This window comes from Pseudorca crassidens, chromosome 20 (genome assembly GCF_039906515.1).
Source record: "Pseudorca crassidens isolate mPseCra1 chromosome 20, mPseCra1.hap1, whole genome shotgun sequence".
Taxonomy (NCBI): domain Eukaryota; kingdom Metazoa; phylum Chordata; class Mammalia; order Artiodactyla; family Delphinidae; genus Pseudorca; species Pseudorca crassidens.
Window position 1 is genome coordinate 11,892,581 of NC_090315.1, and position 22,836 is coordinate 11,915,416.

The 22,836-nt window shown below is 39.3% G+C and overlaps 1 protein-coding gene across 9 annotated transcripts in view; it reads left to right on the forward strand.

Moving 5' to 3' along the window:
- The first annotated feature begins 822 nt into the window (after nt 1-822).
- The window catches only part of LOC137214347 (zinc finger protein 112-like), a 35,349-nt gene continuing 13,335 nt past the window's right edge, over nt 823-22,836 (forward strand). The window contains exons 1-6 of one of the 9 annotated variants that reach the window (XM_067717928.1): nt 5,245-5,265; nt 12,734-12,859; nt 14,356-14,410; nt 16,771-16,911; nt 17,012-17,056; nt 19,632-19,758. In XM_067717928.1, the coding sequence (XP_067574029.1) occupies nt 17,039-17,056; nt 19,632-19,758 (145 nt within the window). In that variant the 5' untranslated portion in view covers nt 5,245-5,265; nt 12,734-12,859; nt 14,356-14,410; nt 16,771-16,911; nt 17,012-17,038. Of the gene's footprint in view, nt 1,176-3,666; nt 5,266-9,239; nt 12,860-14,355; nt 14,411-16,770; nt 16,912-17,011; nt 17,057-19,631; nt 19,759-22,836 lie in introns of those variants that run through there. The other 8 variants (XM_067717929.1, XM_067717923.1, XM_067717930.1 and 5 more) reach the window with 8 other exon arrangements.

The following is a 22,836-nucleotide window of genomic DNA, read 5'->3' on the forward strand; positions in this document are numbered from 1 at the left end:
TTTAGAAGTTTCATTTTTAAAAATTATTTCCTGTCCAGAAGGAAAGTGGTAAGTACATACTTCCTGTAGTTTCACTTGTTATAGTTATATGACTCCATCTCCTACATCAACCTACCTACCCCACAGCCTCAAATAATCATGACCTCACTTTGTTTAAACAGATCTATAGAAAAGAAATATTCTTAGCAAATATATGATGTCAAAGAGAACAACACAGGAGTAGTCAAAGGGAAGCCTGAGTTAGAACTCAAAAAATTTCGAGGAAAAAGACCTTTTCCCTAAAACAATATTTTCTCCAGTTCCTTGCCAGTGCACCTCCTCTCATTTGTCAGAAACAGCACTGCAGTTTCTGTTTTACGGCCTGAAAAGTGCGTGAAACTCCTTGTGGATTCTTGGCATCTTGCAGTAAATAGTTTATACCAGACAGCAAACTCAGAAGTAGATGAAGACAGGCACAAATAAAGAGACCATTTAATGGAGTCAAACCAAGTCTGAAATTCCAAGTTCCTTAAGGTCGATATCCAGTGCAGCACAGACCAAGCCCCTTGTCTTTTGTCATAGGCATATCCTGCTAAAATGTGTTAATTTTCTTTTAATGTGGAATGCGTCTCTTTTATACCCCTAAATATCCATATTTCCTTTAAATTCCCACGTTTTAGTTTTTTCTTGGAAAAAAAAAAATACAAGGTTGAATTTTACCAAAAGAAATAGTGGAGGGAAGGCGGAAGCACTACCACGCAGACCATTCTGGGAGTTGTAGTCTGAAGCAGTTCCACCCCAGACAGGCAGGGCTGTAGACCCATTGGGAATTCTGGGAAGTGTAGTCCAGAAGCTGCGTGCAATCGACAACACTTCCTCTTCAGGAGTGCGGGGTGCGGCCCCTCTCGGGTGGTCTCCGGATCCAGGGAAGTGAGTTGCAAGAACTTCCGCTCCAGGGGATGTTGCGGCCATCATACACCATGTGGAGTGGAGACTTGAGTCCCAGCAACTACTCCGCACCTCCTCAGCCTAGACGAGGGACCAGCAGTGGCCCGGCCCTCTGCCTTGAGGAAGAGAAGCGATGGTCGGCAGAGGACAAGGGGTAGAGGCATTTGCGCCTCCCTCTCGGCAGAACCTCCTAGCGTTTGCAGCGGTTAGCGCGTCCCAGGTTGGGGTGATGCATCGCTGGTTTGATGGTCTGTTGGGTTCTGTGCTTCCCCAGCCTCTCCTTGACTCGCAATCAGCACAGCCACTTCCTAGTGTTATAACTTTGGGCGAGTTAATCTCTGTGAATCAGTTGCCAGGGTATAATTATATAGTACTTAGTGGGATAGTGAGAGTTAAATGAAATTAATACTTTTAAAACGTGTGGAATAGTAATGGAGCACAGAAAAGGTTGCTTGTTATAGATGCACAGAGTTCTAAGCAAAGCAAATATAACAATGATTAAGTCTGTATGGAAAAAAGTTAATTTCCCTATATTAAAAAGGCAACATACATAAAGGTAGAAGACATAGTAAACTGGGCTGAAAATATTGACCTATTTGACATATATTGACATATATGCTAGAAAATGGTTTAAAGTCCTTAACAGGAATCTTAAGATAATGAAACCTCAATAGGAATATGGATATGAATACAGCAAAGGATATGAATAGTCAAGTTTTTAAAAGAAGCAATCGCTATAGCAAGTAAATACATAGGAAAAATGTGATTAATTATCAAATACGTGAACATGTTTAAACAAGTAGTTCTTCACCGATTCCTCTGGAATCGCGTGAAATATAATCTAGGCTCTAAGGGTAGTAGCCAACCTTCCGCCTTAGGAGGGCAATGACGTGAGGGTTCTGGGAAGTGTAGTCTAGCCTTAACTTCTTTTTTGAAAAGTAATTAATTAATTTTATTTTTGGCCACGTTGCTGCGCGCGGGGGCTACTCTTCGTTGCGGTGCACGGGCTTCTCATTGCGGTGGCTTCTCTTGTTGCGGAGCACGGGCTCTGGGCGCGTCATCTTCAGTAGTTGTGGCACACGAGCTCTAGAGCGCAGGCTCAATAGTTGTGGCGCATGGGCTTAGTTGCTCCGGAGCATGTGGAATCTTCCCGGACAAGGGCTCGAACCCGTGTCGCCTGCATTGGCAGGCGGATTCTTAACCACTGCGCCACCAGGGAAGTCCCTAGGTGTTTTTGTTGGGTTTTTTTTTTTAATGTTTATTTAGGCCGTGCGGGATCTTTGTTGCAGCATGCGGGATCTGGTTTTTTTTTTGTTTGTTTGTTTGTTTGTTTTAGTCTTGCGACATGCGGACTCTTAATTGTGGCATGCATGCGGGATCTAGTTCCCTGACCAGGGATCGAACCCGGGCCCCCTGCATTGGGAGTGCAGATTCTTAGACACTGGACCACCAGGAAAGTCCCTCTTCAGAAGATTCTGATACACAGACTTTAAAATCCTGATACCAAATATGTGAGTCACCGTCGCCCTCTATTGGCAGAGCCTAACATAGACCCAGATGGCAAAGTTAGAATAGCTGCAGATTTCCCTCTCATTCCAGCCCAATAAAGCAATGTAAAGAAGGTTGGGTTTGGAGCTAAGAGATAATTTATTAAATGCATACATGGAAATTTTTAAATTATCTTTTTGTTATTGATTTTTGGCTGAATTTCATTGTATTCAGAAAGCATTTAATTTTATTTCAATATTTTGAAATTTGTTGTTATTCTTTTTGGCGCACCTTATGACCCCTTTCTGTAAATATTTTATGTGTGCTTGAAAAGATATGTATTTTATAGGTATTTCCAGCACCTTTTGTTCCCCTAGCCCCAAATGGGTGTCAAGAGTGCTACAGAGCTTCTAGGCTTTTCGGCTCTTTGGCTAGACCATCACCCCAGGAGAAAAGCAGCCCCTAATACATGACTCCCCAACTTTTTCTGAATTTTAGCCCACTAACTCTCCATTACCTTGTGTTTTTATGCCTTCCAATACTTAAAAAAATGTATCCACCTTTCATGTGCCAGATGTTTGTCCCAAATTACCTATTTTATTATTACTGGAAGCGTAAGTATACAAAACATTTCCTTTATTTTGTCTAGTGTATTTTAAAATTTCACTGACATTTTATCCCCCAAACTTACCTTTTATCAGATTGATCTTCCTTAATACGTGAGCTACGTATTAGATAAGTATTTTTAAAAAGACATTTCCTTTTGGGAGGGGTTGTTAAAGAGTCACGTGGTATAATTTCTTTAAATGATCCCCGTCTTTAAACCACTGCGCGTTTTCACATAGTGGCTGTTATGTCATTTTTCTTTTACTCCTTAGTGAGAGTACTTGCCCAGCATTAGAACTGGTTTCAGTTGGACACTGTATGGGACCTTGTTCAGCTATTTTCAACACCATATTTTCCTTATCCTTGCCAAAAATCTAAACTTTAACCTCCAGTTCACAGAATATATCAAAGTTTCAGGGCAATAAATGCCAGGTCAAAAAAGCCATCGGACAAATGCAGAATGTAAGCAATCCTACATGACAACTGATCTAGTTAGTTCAGTAGGTGAAGGGCATACAAAAAAGGGGAGGGGGAGCTGTTCTAGATTACAAGAGCGTCAAGTGATATAACATCAAATACAATTAATGTACCTGCATAAAGGAAAATAATATGCATTTCTTTTTTTAAAAATTCATTTATTTTTGGCTGTGTTGGGTCTTCGTTGCTGCGCGCGGGCTTTCTCTAGTTGCGGCGAGCGGGGGGCTACTCTTCGTTGCGGTCCGCAGGCTTCTCGTTGTGGTGGTTTCACTTATTGTGGAGCACAGGCTCTAGGCACGCGGGCTCAGTAGTTGTGGCACGCGGGCTTAGTAGTTGTGGCACGTGGGCTCTAGAGTGCAGGCTCAGTAGTTGTGGCACACAGGCATGTGGGATCTTCCCGGACCAGGGCTCGAACCTGTGTCCCCTGCATTGGCAGGCAGATTCTTAACCACTGAGCCACCAGGGAAGCCCAAGGAAAATAATCTGTATTTCTTCCCCAAGAGAAGAGTGGGCAATTAAACTTTCTCCTCTCTTTTTTTCTTTATTTCTGCTAGTTTTCTGACAACTTATAGTATTTATGATATCAAGAGCAGGGTGAAAATAGGTGATGTGATATTAGAAGCTCAAAAAAGAAAAAAATTCAAGATTTCATAAAGGATTTATCCCTTCCCATATTAGAATGTTTTATCTGTATCACTACAGCTCCTTCCATTTGCCTTATGACCCACATTTCATAGTTAGCAATTAAAGCAAAGGAAATGTGGAAAACATTTGCTGCTGCTGCTTTATGTCCTGGTCAGTGGTTGCATCTGCTTCTTGTGGATTCTTGGCATTCACGTCCATTCTTGTGGATCTTGGCATGAACAGCTCATGGGAGGTAGCAGTGTCAAGAGTTCTAGATGCATTCACACCCATACAGAATAAAAGAAGCAATCCAGTTAAAGTAAGGTTGAGATCCTGTATTCCTTACATTCAGTGCCCAGTGCAGGCAGCACAATTTCCTTTTAGTATTGCATTTTTTGCCTACAAATCGCTTTCTTTATATAATCTATTCCCTTACTCCCTCCTTCCCTTTCTCTCTTCTTTTTTCATATTTCAAGTTTCTCTATTCTGTCCTTATGGGTAGTTTCTATGAATAGGTAGGTGGATAAGTAAATAGAGTTTGCTCTGGTTGAGTTTGCTTTGTTTTGGTCACGTTTTAAAAAAAATTTTTTTTAAGAAAAAAGGGAGAGAAAGACCAAGCTCGACTAACAGTATAGAGTTGATTCATACTGACTATCCTAAAGAGAATACTGACTATCCAAATACTGTCTACCCAAAAGAGAAAAGGCAGTCTTGCGGAAAGGGCTGCCCCCCAGGAGATTCGGTAATGGCAGCTCAGAAGATCCACAGAATCAGAGATAGTTACGCTCCGAAAAGGCGCCTTTAAGGAGATACAGAATTGTGTAGTAGAGCGCTCTAGGTTTGGAAGCACTTCGGCTCCAGGAAGGCGGGGTTATGAAATTCATTCTGGGACGCTGTGAAGTACAATCCACACGCTCAGTATAGCAGCCAGCACTTCCGCCCTGGGAAGGCGACGAGGTGCCTGGGAATTCTGGGAAGTGTAGCCCGGGAACACCGTAGTTGGATAACTTCCGCTACAGGAGGATGAGGCTGTGTCCCTGCTCCCGTTGGGAATTCTGGGAAGCGTAGTCCAGGAGGTCTCTGTAGGCAGAGTCACTTCCGGCCCAGGTACGCGAGGCCGCGGCCTTCTTTCCTCTCGGAAAGGTGAGCCTCCCCTCCCCCGAGCCCCTCTCCCCGCGTCTACACTGACCTTTCTTCGCTTTGTTGTGGGCCAGTAGCGACCCGGCCCTCGACCTTGGGGAAGGAAGCCATCTGCGGCGAAGGGCGCGGTTGGTGCTCCCTTTGAATGAGCCTCCTGGAGCGTGGGACTGTTGGTGCATCCCTGGTTTAGGGGCCCGGGCCAGGGCCGTATGACTCTGGGGTTGGGAGTCTCCTGGGTTCTGTACTTGCCTCCCCCCCTTTTTTCGCGACCACCAGCACGCGCTGCCGCTTCCTAACAGTATATTCGGCGAGTATGTTCATGTCTCTGTCTCCTCTTCTTTAAAGTTGGCCTTAGTGTCTACCTAATAGGGCTATTGTGAGAGTTAAATGAGAATGTACAGGAAAAGACTTAGAACAGAGGCTGGCTTGTGGTTAAAAATCACAAGGTCTCTTGTTACTAGTATTTTTTAATTTCCTGAAAAGCGCTCAGGTCCCTGAAAGCTTTTGTGGGTCAGCGCTCCTGCTACAGTGTCCCTGGCCCTTCTCTGATCCCTGAAGGAATCGGGGATGAACCCAGACTCCTAATTTTTTTAATTAAAAATTTTGGAGAGGATCACTTCTGGCTGTTGTCTGGGATGTGCACTGTGATTTATGCGGGAGTACTGATGAAGTTCTGATTTCTTTCAGCCTCTTTTCCTCTCCCAGCCTTACTTCTTGCAAAAGGCTGAAGTGAGGAGGGAATGACCCTTTGGCCGCAGGCAGCAGAGAGTCACCTGACTAGGGCTTAGCATCCTTCTTCCTTTTATGTCATCTCTTCGCAGGGGAGAAGACATTTCCATCACTCATGGGCAAATTCTGCTACAAAGATGCCCTGATATTTGTTGAATAAATGCAGGAAGGGATGGGGGAATACGTGGGCATGAGTAATAATGATAATGTTTAAACATTTAGTACTAAACATTAATCTAGGAGCTTTATATGAATGAACATACTTAATCCTCACAAGAGCCCTATGGGAACTGGGGATACTGTTATTCCCATGTTAAAGATGAGGAAACAGACACAGAGCCTGAGTTGTTTATCCTAGGTCACACAGCTAGTAAGAGGCTTACCTGGGTTTTGAATTTAGGTAGTTTCGATCTGCTGCCTTAGTTCTTAATGTGTTTAGTGTCAGGTTGAGAAGGCATGTTTGGATTTTTATAGAGGGTCATGAAAGCTTTGAGTTTTTGATGAGATTTTTTTCAGTTATCTGCAATTTAATTGAGTTTTATTTGAAATAATATAGTTCATATTCTATTATGAAAATAATGATTGCATATTATACAGAAGAAAATTTATGAAGGATGTAGTACAGGATGTAGCGATAACAGTATTAATATTTTAATGTTTTCCTGTTCTGTAGATTTATTTTTGGACTTTTACTTAAGTTTTTCAAAATAGGTATCATAGGTTTTATTTTCCCCTTAAGTTCTTACTGTGGAAATTTACAAACAGAGCCAAATGTAATAAGAATAAAATAATGAACCCCTGTGGAACCATCACCCAAATTCAACCCTTGTTAACATTTGTCAGTCTTGTATAAACACACCCCTGCTCCAATTTTTTTTTGTTTCAAAATTTTAAAGCAAGTCCCCAACATTGAGTCAGTATGATAGTGATTGATTTATTGTTATAATTGCCAAAAATTGATTATCATCCATTGTTTATATCCAAGACCAAGAAAGGGAGATGTTAGCAGCTACTCCAAGGTTTTTATTTTTGCAGCTTGGAGAATGGCACTCATTTGAGAAAGCTAGGGGACACGAGCATTGCACTTTGGAGAGGGATGGTTCCAAAGTCCAATGCTCTTTGTTTTCCCGTATACAGTTTGACTTACCTATGTCTTGGGGCTCTTTGTTTCTCATCTCTCTCTTTTCATACACTGAAAGTTCTTCTGTTGCCGGGACCATGTCATATTTTTCTCTGTGTGCCCAGCACACAGTACAAGATTGGCAAGGGTTTGGAGTTAGAGTAGCTACTCAACAGACTGCCGGCATCAAGAGTTTGCAGTGCAGAATTCCTGAAATTGGAATTAGGTAACAAAACAGAATAGAAATAACCCATGGAGATGTTCCTTAATCTTTAATGTTGGTGAGCTGTAGAATCCATCATCTATTTCAGATTGTTGAAATGCTTATGAGCAATTATTTTCATGATCTAAAACAAATTTCCTGAGATATACATTGATAGAAATGATAACAGCTAACATTTATAGATTGTGTTTTATGACCAGGCAGTGTTTCCAGTGACTTACAGATACTTATTTTTCATAACAAACCTATCATTACCCTCATTTTACAGATGAGAAGCAGGTTTTTTAAAACAATCATCGTACAGTAAAATTAACTGTTTTTTTCCTGTTTGGGATACAGTTCTATTAATTTTACCACAGGTGTAGATTCGTATAATCACCACTTTCATCAGCCACAGAACAGTTCCATCACACCAAAACATTCTCCTATTTTCCTTTTATAATCACCCTTCACCGCATCTGTAACCACTGGTGACCACTATAACCCTATAATTTCATCTTTTTGAGAATGTCACACAAATGGCCTTATACCACGTGTAACCTTTTAGGGCTGGATTCTTTAACTCAGCATAATGCGTTTTTTTTAATGAAAAATTTTATTTGAGCCAAATCGAGGATTATAACCTGGGAACAGCATCTCAGAGAGCTCCAAGAACTGTTCCCAGCTTAATGCCTTTGACATTCATCCTAGTTGTGTATCAGTACTTTGTTTTTATTGCTGATTAATATTACATTTATGGATATACCATAGTTTATCCATTCACCCATTGAAGAATATTTGGAATGTTTCTAGCTTTTGGCATTTATGAAGAAGCTGCTATAAATATTTGTGTACAAGGTTTTCTTTGCTTATTTTTCTAGAATTCATAACCAGGAATGGGATTGCTGGGTCATAAGGAAAATGTATGTTTAACTTTGTAAGAAGTGGCCAAATTATTCTCCAGGGTATCTACTATTTTGCATTCCCATTAATGATATATGAGAGTACCAGTTGCTCCACATCCTTGTCAGCACTTAGTATTTTCTGGTTTTGTTTTTTTAATTTTAGCCATATGGTAGGCATGTGTTGGTATCTTATTGTGACTTTTATATACATTTCCTTAAAGACTAATGATGTTCAGCAGATATACCTTTTTTCAGCTTATTTATCTTCTCTACTAAAGTGTTTTGCCCAGTTTTAAATTGAGTAATTGAGTTGTGTTTTCCATATTGTTGATGTTTGAGAGTTATTCATGTATTCTAGATACAAGTCCTTTGTCAAGATATGTCCTTTGCAAATATTTTTTCTCAGCCTATAGCTTATCTTTTCATTCTCTTAACAGTGTCTTTTGCAGAGCAAAAGTTTTTAATTTTGATGAAGTCTGATTTATCAGTGTTTTCTTTTATGAATTGTTCCTTTCATGTCTAAGATCTCTGCCTAATTCCAAGTCAGGAAGATTTTTCTCTTATATTTTCTTCTAGAAGTAATGATATCTACTTTTTCATTCCTAATATTGGTAACTTTTGTTGTCTCTCTTTTATTTTTTGCCACTCTTGCTAGAGTTTTTGTTATGGTAAAAAAAACAACAACTGCTTTTGGTTTCATTGATTTCTGTATTTAGCTTTATTATATCCTTTCTTTTGCTTGACTTGGGTTTATTTTGCTTCTCTTTTCTAGTATCTTAAGTGTAACTTATAGGTTTTCTTTTTTTTTTTTTTTTTTTTTTTTTTTTTGCGGTACGCGGGCCTCTCACTGTTGTGGCCTCTCCCGTTGCGGAGCACAGGCTCCGGACCCGCAGGCTCTGCGGGCCGTGGCTCACGGGCCCAGCCGTTCTGCGGCATGTGGGATCTTCCCGGACCGGGGCACGAACCCGTGTCCCCTGCATCAGCAGGCGGACTCTCAACCACTGCGCCACCAGGGAAGCCCTATAGGTTTTCTTTTAAGAAGTTGAGCAAATCCCAAACAGGATGAACTCATAGCAATCCAAGCCCAGGCACATTATAATCAAACTGCTGAAAACGAAAGACAAAGAAAGAAACTAGAAAGGAGCCAGAGAAAACTAATGCATTACCTTTATGCTCTAGTTGTCATATATTGCATGTATATAACTTGAAAACCCTATAGTGTTATAATTTTTGCTTCCAATGGTCAAATATATTTTAAAGAACTCGAGATGAGTAACCTATCATATTTTCCCGAGTATTTACTGTTCTGTTGCTCCTCCTTCCTGATGATGCAAATTTCTTTCTTTTATTTCCTTTGAAAGTTTTCCTTCACCAATCCTTTTAGAGCAAGTCTGCTCCCTGTGAATTCTTAGTTCATCTGAGAATATCTTTATTTCATCTTCTTTCCTAAATATTTTTCTAAACTATTATCTTTAGTATACAATTCTGCTTTGACAGTTCTTTTCTTTCACTACTTTAAAAGTGTATTGTGCTACTTCCTTCTGGCCTCATGGTTCCTAATGAGAAATCTGGGTTCATTCGAATCATTGTACCCCTGTAGGTAATGCATTGTTCTTCTCTGGCTGCTTTCAAGCAGCATTATCACCTGGGAGCTCTATATAAAGGCAGGTCCTTGGGTCCAGTTTCATGTCAATTTATTTAGAATTTTGAAGGGGTGGGACCAAGGCTCTTACTTTTAATAGGAGCCCCAGGTGATCTTTATTTACTTTAAGATTGAACAAGTGCTTGTTGAACAGCCTCATTTAATTTTTAACATTTATTGTTTAACCTACATACAGTAAAATTATTTTTAGTGTACAATTCTGAGTTTTGGCAATTGCATCACACTAAAAATTTGTGCGGAATGAAGATCTGCCTTGTTTTAACTTTTGACAACAATGGAAATTTATGAAGTAGCTTGGCACTACTTGGGATTCAAACAAAATTAGTTGTCATTGAAATGACTTTACTACAGTATAAGTGCTATTTTTGCCTTCTAGGTTGAATTCATTAAAAAACATCATGAAGTCTGCAGCTAAAGCTAATTTCCAAAGCCATTCAGTATTCAATAATAGTGGTGGAGGGCAGCTTTTCTCACTTAGAAAGCCCGAGATTTAAAACATCACAATAAAACTTTACTGCAGCTCAGCCATTGAACTCCTGGGTGGTAAGGCAAGTCAGGATATTTAGCTTCTGTTTCTGACGAAATTCATGAAACTTTTGATGATTAAGTCCATGAGAGTAATGGAAGTTCACTGTTGATGCTGCTGCTTCAATAGCACCTGATATATTAAAATATTTTCTGCAAAGTACCTGCTGATGAATCATACAATAAAGAACCATAGACTACAAACTGACGTTTTTACCAGCTTTATAAATTTGTAATCAGTTTTCACACAGTCCAGAAGATTACACTTCAGGTTACACTGAATTAGTATGTTTTCAACTTCTTTGAAAATATTTTCACTTGTAGTTGTTCCACGCAGGCTATTCTGGTGACTTACTGATTAGTCATTTCAAACTTGGCAATGATTCCTTCAATAAACAGTTACCGAGCAACATCTGTGACATATGCTGAATTGCCAAGAGCCAAATAAAGTTTATCAGAATTATTTCCCTTGTATTTTAATTGACTATAGTGTTCCCATTGTATTCAACTCTTTGAGCAACGATTCTTGCCCAAAGTCTAATAATCTTAGAAAAGTTTATTTTTTCAGGACACATTTCTTTGGCTGCCACAGTCAAACATGATTTAATTAACTCATCATTGTTAAATTGCTTTATTTGCTTGGGACAGAAATAGAAGCTGAATATCAGAATATCCAAAACTTATTTTGGTTACAGCCTCATTTTCATTACTTTTGTGAAGAATATCTGTTCCAATGAGACGTTTCATTAAAACTTTTAAATCCTTCTGACCAGTGCTTTACTGTGAATTGAGCATATTTGTGATGAATGCTTAGTCTGCTAATGTTCACATATATTGTACTCTTTTAGCATAGCTATGTTGTTGCTGCATAAAAGGCAAAAGGCTTTGCCATCTAATTCTGTCACAAAATATTTTACTTCCAATGTGCCTTAAAAGTGCAACATTTGAAGTCTATTTTTCTCTTCTTGTTTTGACATGATGAGTATGTGCTAGTAATAAAAAAAATTAAATGTTGTGGTACATCATTACATGCGATACTTTAAAAAACACATGTGATACTTCAATTGCTGTTGAGCTATAGCTAGGTCACTATGATTTGTACTGTGTTTAGCAACAGTATAAAGAAATGAGAGGGGCACATACGGTCTCTGTTGTAACTACACAACTCTGCCGCTGTAGTATGAAAGCAGCCATAGGCAATATGTAAACAAATGAGCATGATAATGTTCCAATAACACTATGGACATTGAAATTTGAATTTCATGTAATTTTTATGTGTCTTAATATTCTTTAAAAAAATTTTCCCAACCATTTAAAAAAGTCCATCTCTAAGAATGTTAAAAACCATCATTAGCACACAGCCTATACAAAAAGAAGCAGTGGACCATAATTGGCCATATTTTGCCAACGCTGATTTTGACTAGTGTTTTCATGTTTTCAGTTACATCGATTTATGTTTTATGTTTATTTTGGACTTATTGACTTCTGTCTTACGTTTATTATTTCCTTTGTTTCTGTTTGTTTTAGCTTTAATTTATTTGCCCTTTTTCCCCTAGTTCTTAGCTTAGATAATGGATTTAAGACTCCTCCTCTGTTGTAATATATACATCATTGAATACATTTTTTTAAAGAATATCTGCTTTGGCAGGATCTCATACATTTTGATATGTTGTGTCTTCATTTTCATTCCATTCAAAATATGCTCGTTCTTTCTTTCTTTGGTTGCTCTGGGTCTTAGTTGTGGCAGGCAAGCTTCTTAGTTGTGGCAGGCAGGCTCCTTTAGTTGCAGCTCGAAGGCTCCTTAGTTGTGGATGGTGGGCTCCTGAGTTGTGGTTCACCAGCTCCTTAATTGCGGCATGCAGGCTCTTTAGTTGTGGCATGTGAACTCTTAGTTGTGGCATGCATGTGGAATCTAGTTCCCTGACCAGGGATCAAACCCGGGCCCCCTGCATTGGAAGCGCAGAGTCTTAACCACTGCACCACCAGGGAAGTCCCTGCTCTACTTTCTTTTGTGACTTGGTCCATTGGTTGCTAGAAGTATGCTGTTTAATTTCTAAATGTTTGGAGATTGTCCAGATATCTTTTTGTTATTCACTTCTTGTTTAATGCTATAATAGTTAGAGAAAATATCACTTCTGGATACATCATAAACTTCTGAAAATTAAAGATAAAAATTCTTAAGAAAATATGTGGTAGAACAATGATTCATACATCTGCAGATTTCTCATTGGAAATCATGTAGGCCAGAAAACATTGGAACAGCATCTTTGAGGTGCTTAAACAAATCGTCAACTCAGAATTATATATCCAGTGAAAATTTCCTTCAGGAAGAAGGGGGGGAAATGTCACACCTATGCTAAAAAGGAGTGTGAAAGGAAGTTCTTTAGGTTGAACAGAAATGATACCAAATGGAAACTAGGAACTTCAGAAATGAAAAAAGAGCAACAAAAATAGTAAGTTTTTTTGTAAATATAAAATATTGTTTTTCTCCTCTTAAAAATGCAACTGTTTAAAATAAAATTTATAGCTTTCTTGGCTAGAGCACTGTATATAGAGAATACATATGACAACTAATTAAAGAACGGGGGAATTGGTAAAATAATAACACTAAGTACACTGTGAAAGATATGTATATTGCAACCCCAGAGGAGGAAAAAAAAAAAAGGTGATAATAGCCAAAAACTAATAGATAAAAAGAGACGAATTTAATTCTAAAAAAATTCAACCCAAAAGAGGGCAGAAAAAGGGTCATAGAGGAAGAAAATCAAGAAGGAAAAACGGGAAAATAATAAAATTGTAGACTTAAATCTGACCATATTAAAAATTACATGAAATGCTAATGACCTAAATATGCTAATTTTAAAAGATTGTTAAGATTGGATAAAGAACAAAAACTGAGTATATGCTGTCTAAAGGAGCCCCACTTTAGCTATAAGGGTATAGATATGTTAAAAGGATTAAAAAAAAAGTACCATGCAAACATCAATCAAAAAAGGCTGGAGTGACTGTATTAATATCAGACAAAATAGACTTCAGAACAAGGACTATTACCAGGGAGAAGTAGGGACATTACACCAAGCGTCAATTCACCACGTAGACATAACAATCCTAAATGTGTACCCAGAAAACAACAGAGCTTCAAACTACGTGAAGAAAATCTGACAGAACTGAAGGAAGAGATAGAGAAATCCACAATTAAATATGGAGATTTCAGCACTCTTCTCAGTAATCAATACAAGCAGACTGAAACTCATTAAGAATACAAAACTGATTATTCCTACCTGAACAATACCATTAACCAGCTTGACCTTGCTGACATTTCTAGAACATGCTATCAGTACAACAGAGTGCACATTACTTGCATAAGCTTCAGTTTTAGCAATTTCTGTTGACCTGTCTGAGTTCACTGGAGTTTCTGCTCCTTGTTTCTGATCTGTTTCTCCCACTCAGTTGCAGGTTTCTATGTAGCAGGGACTAGGTCAATTTCTCATTGTGTTTATTGCCAAGTATAGGGATTAGCAGAAAAGAGTTATTCAGTATCTGTTTGGGGTTGGTGTAGTTTTCCAACAGGCAGCAGAAAATAGGAACCTTCAGCTATGTGAGATTGTGTTCAAATTTTCTGAAAATGCATGTGGGAGAATAAACAGTATAACTATTCCCTATCCTTTGTCTCAGTAAGTTTTGGTGGGATGCCGAAGCCACCAGCTTTTTCAGAATATTCCAAGGGTAATATACACCTATTGATAATTACTACTTAAAGTAAATATAGTTAGAAAGAAACCAAGGCTAATGTGTGGCTTCTGTATACTTCATGGTGATAATGAGGATGATACAAATAATAGCTAACATTTATCAGGTGTTTATTATGAACCTCACTGGCTTTCTAATGCTTTGGTGCATTAACTCATGTGTGCTTCATAATAACCCTATTTTTATTTCCATTTTACAGATGAAGAAACAGGGGCATCAAGAGGTTAATTAACTTATAAAAGTTTACTTTGCCAGTAAGTGGCAGAATCAAGATTGAAGCTTGGTGGCCTGATTCCGTAGCCTGGGCTCTTGGCCAAAGCCCTGCTTTTATTAGACTGGCAAAGTTTTAGGAATTAATAAGGCTGCAGCCAAACCTGTTAAAAGGTATCCTGGAGCAGCTGAGTGTTAAAAGCTAACAGGGTCAAGGATGCAGGTGGGCAAACTACTGCCCATGGCTTATTTTTGTAAATCCCCTTTTCCTCCCCAGCTAAGAATGGTTCTTATTGGGTTGGCCAAAAGGTTCATTCGGTTTTTTCCTTTCGATGGCTCTAGTAGCCCTTAGTTGTCTTTAACTTCATTCGAAACAATTTTGTTAGATTGTATGTAACAGCTGTCATATCAGTGTGCATTTAAAAAAAGACTTATGAATTTTTGTGTAGCCATTTTAATATTGAAGATGGAAGGAAAAGAAAGCAACATCTTTGGCATATTATGCCTTATTATTTCAAGAAAGGTAAAAACGTAACTGAAACGTGAAAAAAGATTTTTGCACTGTATGGAGAAGGTGCTGTGACTGATCGAATGTGTCAAAAGTGGTTTGCGAAGTTTCATGCTGGAGATTTCTTGCTAGACGAGGCTCCCCGGTTGGGTAGACTGGTTGAAGTTGATAGCAATCAAATCGAGACATTAATTGAGAACAATCAACGTTACACCACGCGAGAGATCGCCGACATACTCAAAATATCCAAATCAAACGTTGAAAATCACTTGCTCCAGCTTGGTTATGTTCATCGCTTTGATGTTTGGCTTCCATGTAAGTTAAGTGAAAAAAACCTTCTTGACCATATTTCTGCATGCGATTCTCTACTTAAAGGTAATGAAAACGTTCCGTTTTTAAAACAAATTGTGACAGGCAATGAAAAATGGATACTGTACAATAATGTGGAATGGAGGAGATTGTGGAGCAAGTGAAATAAACCACCACCAACCACACCAAAGGCCGGTCTTCATCCAAAGAAGGTGATGCTGTGTATATGGTGGGATTGGAAGAGAGCCCTCAATTATAAGCTCCTTACGGAAAACCAAACAACTAGTTCCAACAAGTCCTGCTCCCAATTAGACCAACTGAAAGCAGCACTCCACGAAAAGTGTCCAGAATTAGTCAACAGAAAATGCAAAATCTTCCATCAGGATAATGCAAGACCACATGTTTCTTTGATAACCAGGCAAAAACTGTCACAGCTTGGCTGGGAAGTTCTGATTCATCCACCATATTCACCAGACATTGCACCTTCAGATTTCCATTTATTTCGATCTTTCCAATATTCTCTTAATAGAAAAAATTCCAATTCCCTGGAAGACTGTAAAAGGCACCTGGGACAGTTTTTTGCTCAGAAAGGTAAAAAGTTTTGGGAAGATGGAATATGAAGTTGCCTGAAAAATGGTAGAAGGTAGTGGAACAAAAGGGTGAATACATTGTTCAATAAAGTTCTGGGTGAAAATGAAAAATGTGTCTTTTATTTTTACTTAGAAACCAAAGGCACTTTTTGGCCAACCCAATACATATGAAAGGTTGTAAAAAGAACAAAAAGAACAGCATTCCACAGAGACAGTTTGTGGCCACAAAGCCCATGATTAGCCCTTTTTTGAGTTCTTCTTCTTCCACAGATGACTTTGAAGTTGCTTGGGAATAGTAAATAAGATAAATAACAGTAAATAACTATTGAGAACAGTAAATAACCTTGAGGAAGAACCCAAGAAATTACACTCCTGTTCTCCAAATCCTCCCAAGGGTCAAGCAGTGAGCCAGTGCTTTATACAGATATAGTAGCACCACGGGCTTCTTTAATCTTTATTATATCCATGTGGGAAGAGGGAAGTATCAATACCAGTTGAGCTTCCTCCCGCTTCAGGAGGAATATTCACCAGCCACTAAACTTTTCAGAAGGGTGGGCTCAGTGTCTAAACAAATGTTCTTATCAGGGCAACAACTTATTAAGTGAAAAGCCATAATCTCTGCCACGCAGATTTCTTTCAACCCCATCTGCAAGGACAGTTTTATGATGTAGAATGGTATCTGCTTCTCTGCAGCTACAAGATAATAGAAAACATTGGTATAGTTACAACAGTTTTCCACTACTAACGCACATAATCCTAACAGCAGTCTTACAATGTTGGTACTATTACGATCCCAATGCTGCAGCTTGCAGAAAGGAAACCTAGAGGTTGATTAACTTAACCATGATTAAAAATATATAGCAAATGTATAGCAGTGCCAATATACAGCAATTTCATAGCAGTGTGAGGTTTTGAAAACGAATTGTCCCCAGAGGCCACTTTTAACCAGTACCTCTCCTCTCCCACTTAACTGTCTTTCCTTTCCCACATTTCCCAGGATCAGAATGAGTACCTGGGGAACGTCGAGGTGTGTGAGAACTGCCAGGTATGGCGGTGCAGGCTGTCCCATGCTCGTGGGCATCCTGCCAGGATAGCCTAGTGGCAGCTGGACCCCAGCCCACACCCTGCTTGTGAAGGTGTGTGTGCCTGGGAGGAGGGACACCTTTTTCTGATTTGCACAGAGATGCATTTCCCCCTCTCTCATGGCTTCTTTCTTTTTACCTTTTGTGCCTCTTCAGGTCTCTGCCTTTCCCCAGGAAACGGAGATGATGATCAAGTTCCAGGTGAGTTGGATTTTTATTTCCGTCACTTAACAGGTATTTCATTTCTCAGTAAGTGGACACCTTTTTTCTCTTCCTTGCCAAGCGTAAAGAATGACAGCAGACATTTAATACCATTTGTGTGCCGTGCTCTTTTGTTTCATTTTTTTTAATTTCCCTTTTCAGTTTTTATTATCATTGTATTTCACAACTAATGGTGTGAAAGAGAATAGGAATTTTTTAAATGGGAAAGCCCACACATTATTACCCTGCTTACAAATCACCTGTGTTTTCCATGCTCATTTTTCATGTGCATTCATAACTATACTTGTAATAATAGATACAATTTTGAATTTTTTTCACTTAAAATTATAGCTCTTAGTTTTTGTCATCTAATATTATTTCAATGAACTGTTATACCCTCTCCCCCATCTTTTTTAACTATTCGTCATTCACAAGCTTTTAAATTCATGAGGATTCTCACAGTTTTACACAACAGTATCAGATTCTCTACATCTAGTCTTTACTCAAAAAGCAATTCTGAGAGAATTCTGATACTATTTGTCCTTATGTTCTAGGGACTCAAAACTTAAAAAAAAATTATTTTTCTTAAGTGGTACCTTTGTAAAAAGACTACTTAAAGGATGGTTTTGTCTAACAGGGTCATACTGAGGCTGAACTCAGAAAAAAATAGTGTTAGCTGTTTTTGTTCAAAAAGAGCTAGATTCTTTCTTTCCAGGACCTGAAAGCTTTCTTTATCTGTGTCTGTGTCTGTGTGCCTGTGTGTCACACCATTCATGAATTAATTTATTAGAGCATTACAGGTACTTACTTTTAAAATTTTAGTTATACTATAAGACACACAGGCACTTTCCATCTGTCCTGCTATTCACTGCTCTAAGAGGGGCTTGGAATCATCTTCACTGTCAACATGAAGATAAGAGGTTCATGTAAGTTGAAGACCTGTTCAAGTTCCTACAGTAGGCAAGTATCTGGCCAACTCCAAAGCCTTTGCTTCTGGATTAAGAGTATCAGGTGTACCATTTGGGTGGAAAGAAGGGCAGGAAAAACCCCAAACACACAGACAAACAAAAAACAAACCAGAGTTCTCATTCAGAGACCAAGACTTGAAGTTGTGATGTTCAGAGCTCCAGCCAGAACAAATACACTGTTGAGCAGGTCTTCATATAGAAATTTTAAATTTCCCTATAGCAAAAAATTAAAAGACAAATAGCAAGGTAGAAAGAAAAATCTTTATAACATACATGGAAGAAAAGGCCTTACTATTCCCAAATGAATGAATGTTATTACAAAACAAGAAATAGAGATGACCAGCAAACCTATGAAAAGGGAATGATCTTCATTACTAATCAACTTTGTGAAAAAAATTTTTTTTGCCGCACCGGGTGGGATCTTAGTTCCCTGACCAGGGATCGAACCTGTGCCCCTTGCAGTGGAAGCACGGATTCTTAACCACTGGACCGCCAGGGAAGTTCCGTGAAAATTTTTTGAGATAACTAGTTTTTACTTCCCAAATTGACTTCTGAGATTATCAAAGATTTTTTTCTTTTTAATATTCATGTCCATTGTTGGCCAGGGTATAGAGGTTTAGGGATTTATACTTCCTTGGAAGCAGAATAAGTTAAGAAAAATCTTTTTGGAGGAAACATCTGCCATTATGGTTTCAAAACTTTAAAGTTTGTTATTCTTCAACATTACCATTTCTACTTTTTGTAATTTATTTTAAGGAGATAGCCAGCAGAGTTCCAGGGACTAAGGTCTATATGGAAAGATTTTTTTTGCAACATTGTTTATAATAAGTAATCTAAAACTAAGCATGCATTATTTGGATCAGTTCACTATATTCTCAGTCATCAATTTCTTGAATTACTATGCAGCCCTGAAGTGGGATGCCAGAAATCGTCGTCGTCGTCGTCATCATCATCATCATCATCATCATCATCTTCCATCATCATCACAATAATAGTTATCATTTATTGGGTACTTACTGTGTACCAGTCACTGTTCCTGAGTGCTTTACCTATAGTCACTCGTTTTATTACCAGTACCCTAAGGTACAGTTATCAGCCTGCAAATGAAGAGAGGATGAGGATCAAGTCCAAGGTCCCACAGCAGAGCATCCTGAGGTGAACACAGGCATTCAGGCTCCAGGGCTGCGCCCATAAATGCTGCACATCTAGATGGGGCACAGAGGAGGAGCTACATACTCGAACAGTAAGGATGACTCGTGCCCTGTAAGATCAGCACATTAAATAAGTGGTGTAAGCGTATAAAAGAGGGAAAACAGACTCCATCACACGCTGGTGGAACTAAAGTTTTTCTAGCAGCCCACGCGATGTACCAGAGTTCCAGGGACTTACCTATAGGAGTACTAACAAAAGGCAGCAATTTAAAGTGCAAGGATTTCTTTTCCTGCAGCCCTTCTGGTGGATGGAATTGGCAGTGTGAAAAGCAAACAGCAGGCAGCTACTGAAATTTGACTCGGTCCCTGGGAATCCGGAACAGCTTCCCATTCTTGACACTTTCTCAGTGCTGCCCCTCTTCCATAAACATAGTCTGTGTGTGTTTGGTATTGTAGGAGCCAGTGTCCTTCAAGGACGTGGCCGTGGTCTTCACCGAGGGGGAGCTGGGGCTGCTGGACTCTGCCCAGAGGAAGCTGTACCGAGACGTGATGCTGGAGAACTTCCGGAACCTGCTCTCAGTGGGTGAGGACGGGCGCCCTCTGTGACGCAGTGTCAGCCTCCTGGGGTGTCTTTGTGTGCGTAGTTGCTTGAAGCTCTGGGACTCCTAAAATCATTCTTTGAGCTTGGGTACCTGGGAGTCCTAATAATCCCTGTGCAGCAGAGACAAGATGTTTCTGATGTTTCTGTCCAGGAAAACAATCTGTCCTTTGAACTATAAATGGGCAGCTTGTGGTGCTGCCCCACTGGTTTGTCATAAAATCAGTTTAGTGAGTTGCTCCAGCTTCTTTGTCTTTCAGGGTTCCAGTAACTGTAGTTGTTTTTGTTTTTGGTTTTTTTTGGTGTGGGGGGGGCACCACACCACACGGCTTGCGGGATCTTAGTTCCCTGACCAGGGATTGAACCTAGGCCTTCATCAGTGAAAGCATCGAGTCCTAACCACTGGACCGCCAGGGAATTCCCACTGTAGTTGTTTATAAATGTGATTTTTCACAGGTATTTTGTTTTTTGCTTTAACGATGTATTTGTAAATAACTTCAGACTTACAGAAAATTTGCAAAAGTAAAAGTATAGAACAAGAACACCCATACAGCTTTCACCTAGATTCACCTATAGTAACATTTTACCCCATTTAAATTTTATCATTTATGTGCGTGTTCTTTCTCTCTCCATAAATATTTATGTATATGTATGAAAACATATGTATATACCTAATTTTTTTCTGAACGATTTGAGGGTAATTTACGTACACCATGGCCCTATTATCTCTAAATACTTCCGTGTACATGCAGAGTTCAGGAATCCCAAGGCTCCCCTTACTCTGACACCAGTTGCAAGCTCGGAGGATCCCCTGAGCCTCAGTAGTTTGCTAGAACTCTCAGAAGTCACTAAAAGCTGTTATACTCACAGCTACACTTTATTACATGGAAAGGATACAGGATAAAATCAGCCGAGAGAAGAGATGCCTGGGGCAGAGTCCAGGGGAGTTTCCAGCACAAACTCCCAGCTGTCCTCTCCCAGTGGAGTCGTGGACAGCACTCAGTCTCCCCATCGGTGACGGGTGACCGTACATGTGGAGTGTTGCCCACCAGGGAGGCTCACACAAACCTTGGTGTCCAGAGCTTTGATTGCGGCTTGGTCACATAGATGTGGTTGGGCACCTACGTGGCTGACTTTGGTTTCCATCCGCCCCCTCACTCCCAGAAATCAAGCTGATACACATGGCCTAAAGGCCCCACCATAAATCACATTGTTAAACTCTCTGGTGCGGCCCAGGGCCTCCAGGTAAAAAAAGACACTCTTATCAGGCAGTACATGGCCAGTGCTTAGAGATCATCTCCCAAGAGCTGAGGGCAAAAGCCAGACCTCTCTTTGGGCAAGGTTAATACTTCACTGAACAGTATATTTGGTAGAAATAGGAATATTCTCTTACATATCCCCAGTGCAGATATAGTCCTTTTATCCAATCTATCATTTATACCCTAATTTTATCAGTGGAGCCAATTATATAACTTAAAGCATATTTTTCTCTCTCCAGGGCAAGATCCAACCTAGGGTCTAGTCTAGCTCTCAGTGTTTCTTTAGCCTCCTTTAATATGGAGCATTTTCACAGCATTGCTTTGCCTTTTAAGACTGTGACTTTTTAAGGAATACTGCTACTCCCTCCCCCATTTTTAATAGAGCATTCCTAGTATTTCCTCATAATTAGATTCAGATGATCCCTTCTGGCTGGACCTCTGCAGTTGGTAGTGGTGTGTCCTTTTGAGGGTATCACATCTAGAGACACACCATCTGTCCCTCGTTAGTGATGCTAATTTTCATCACCCTGTCAAGATGTCCAATTTCTCCACTGTAAGATTACTGCTTTGTTTCCTCTTGCAGTCACAAGGCAACACTTTTTAAGACCACACAAACATTTCCCTATAGACTTAGCATCCATTGATGATTCTTGCCGTATCCAGTCGTTACCACGATAGTTACCAAACGATGATTTTCTGACTTCGTGCTTCCTTCACACGTAGCAGTGAGCACTTGGCATTCTACAGAAAGCAAGAGCCCCTCTCTCTTAACCATTTATTTATTATTTGTAGGGACTTGTGAATTCTCTTATAAAAATGATTTGTAATTTATTACTGTAATAATTATCTTGCTAAAGTTGTTCCAAATTTGACCCCTTTAAGCTGACTCCTTGCCCTTGTAATATGCCCCCAGCCTTTTTCTGAGCACTGTCTTATTTGGGAGCATAGCATGCTGTCCCAGGCTCATCCTGTACTTTGCCCCGGCTCTGGAATCATATATTTCATTTATTGGGGAATGGTATTTAACACCAAGGTCTGGATGCTGGGGACTGTCCTTGCCACTGTGGTTTCTTTGTTTCCTGGTCTCAGGGTTTAGAGCTAGGAGGTAGGGGTGTGTGTGTGTATTCATATACATACACATATACATGCACACGTATTGATATAAATATGTATACATATGAATAGCTATTCAGTTTCATTCAAAATAAGAGAGATTATACTGAAACACCGTTTTTCATCCATGAGATTAGCAAAAATTCAAAAACATAACACTGTATTTTGGGGGCAAAGCTGTGGGGAATAAAACACTTTCATGCATTGAAAGTAGGAGTGCAACTCGATACCACCCCTAAGGAGAGGAATTTGACAATATCTAACAGAACTATGGAGTTATCTTTTCCCAGTTCACTTGTAGGAATTTTCCCTAAAGATAACAAAGTGCAAAAGAGCATTAATAGTATACTAGTTTGTGTAAGGAGGAAGGGAAAATAAGTAAATATATGAATATCTGCCGACCTTTATAAGAAGAAACACAGGAAGGATTAATCAGGAAATCATGAAGTTAGTTTCTTATAAGTGGGTGGAAGGTAATAGTGTGGAAGGGATGTTTGAGAGAGTTACACTTGTCTGAATACACCTTTTTATCTAGTTTGGACTTCTGAAAATATGTTGGTTCAACACATTCTGAAGAGTAAATCAAATAAGAAGGCAAAGGGATGATAATCTAAAAGAAAAATGAATTGTATTTGAAATTAATACCTTAACCACAATGAACAGAGAAAAGAAAGAATTCATGGAAGTAGCT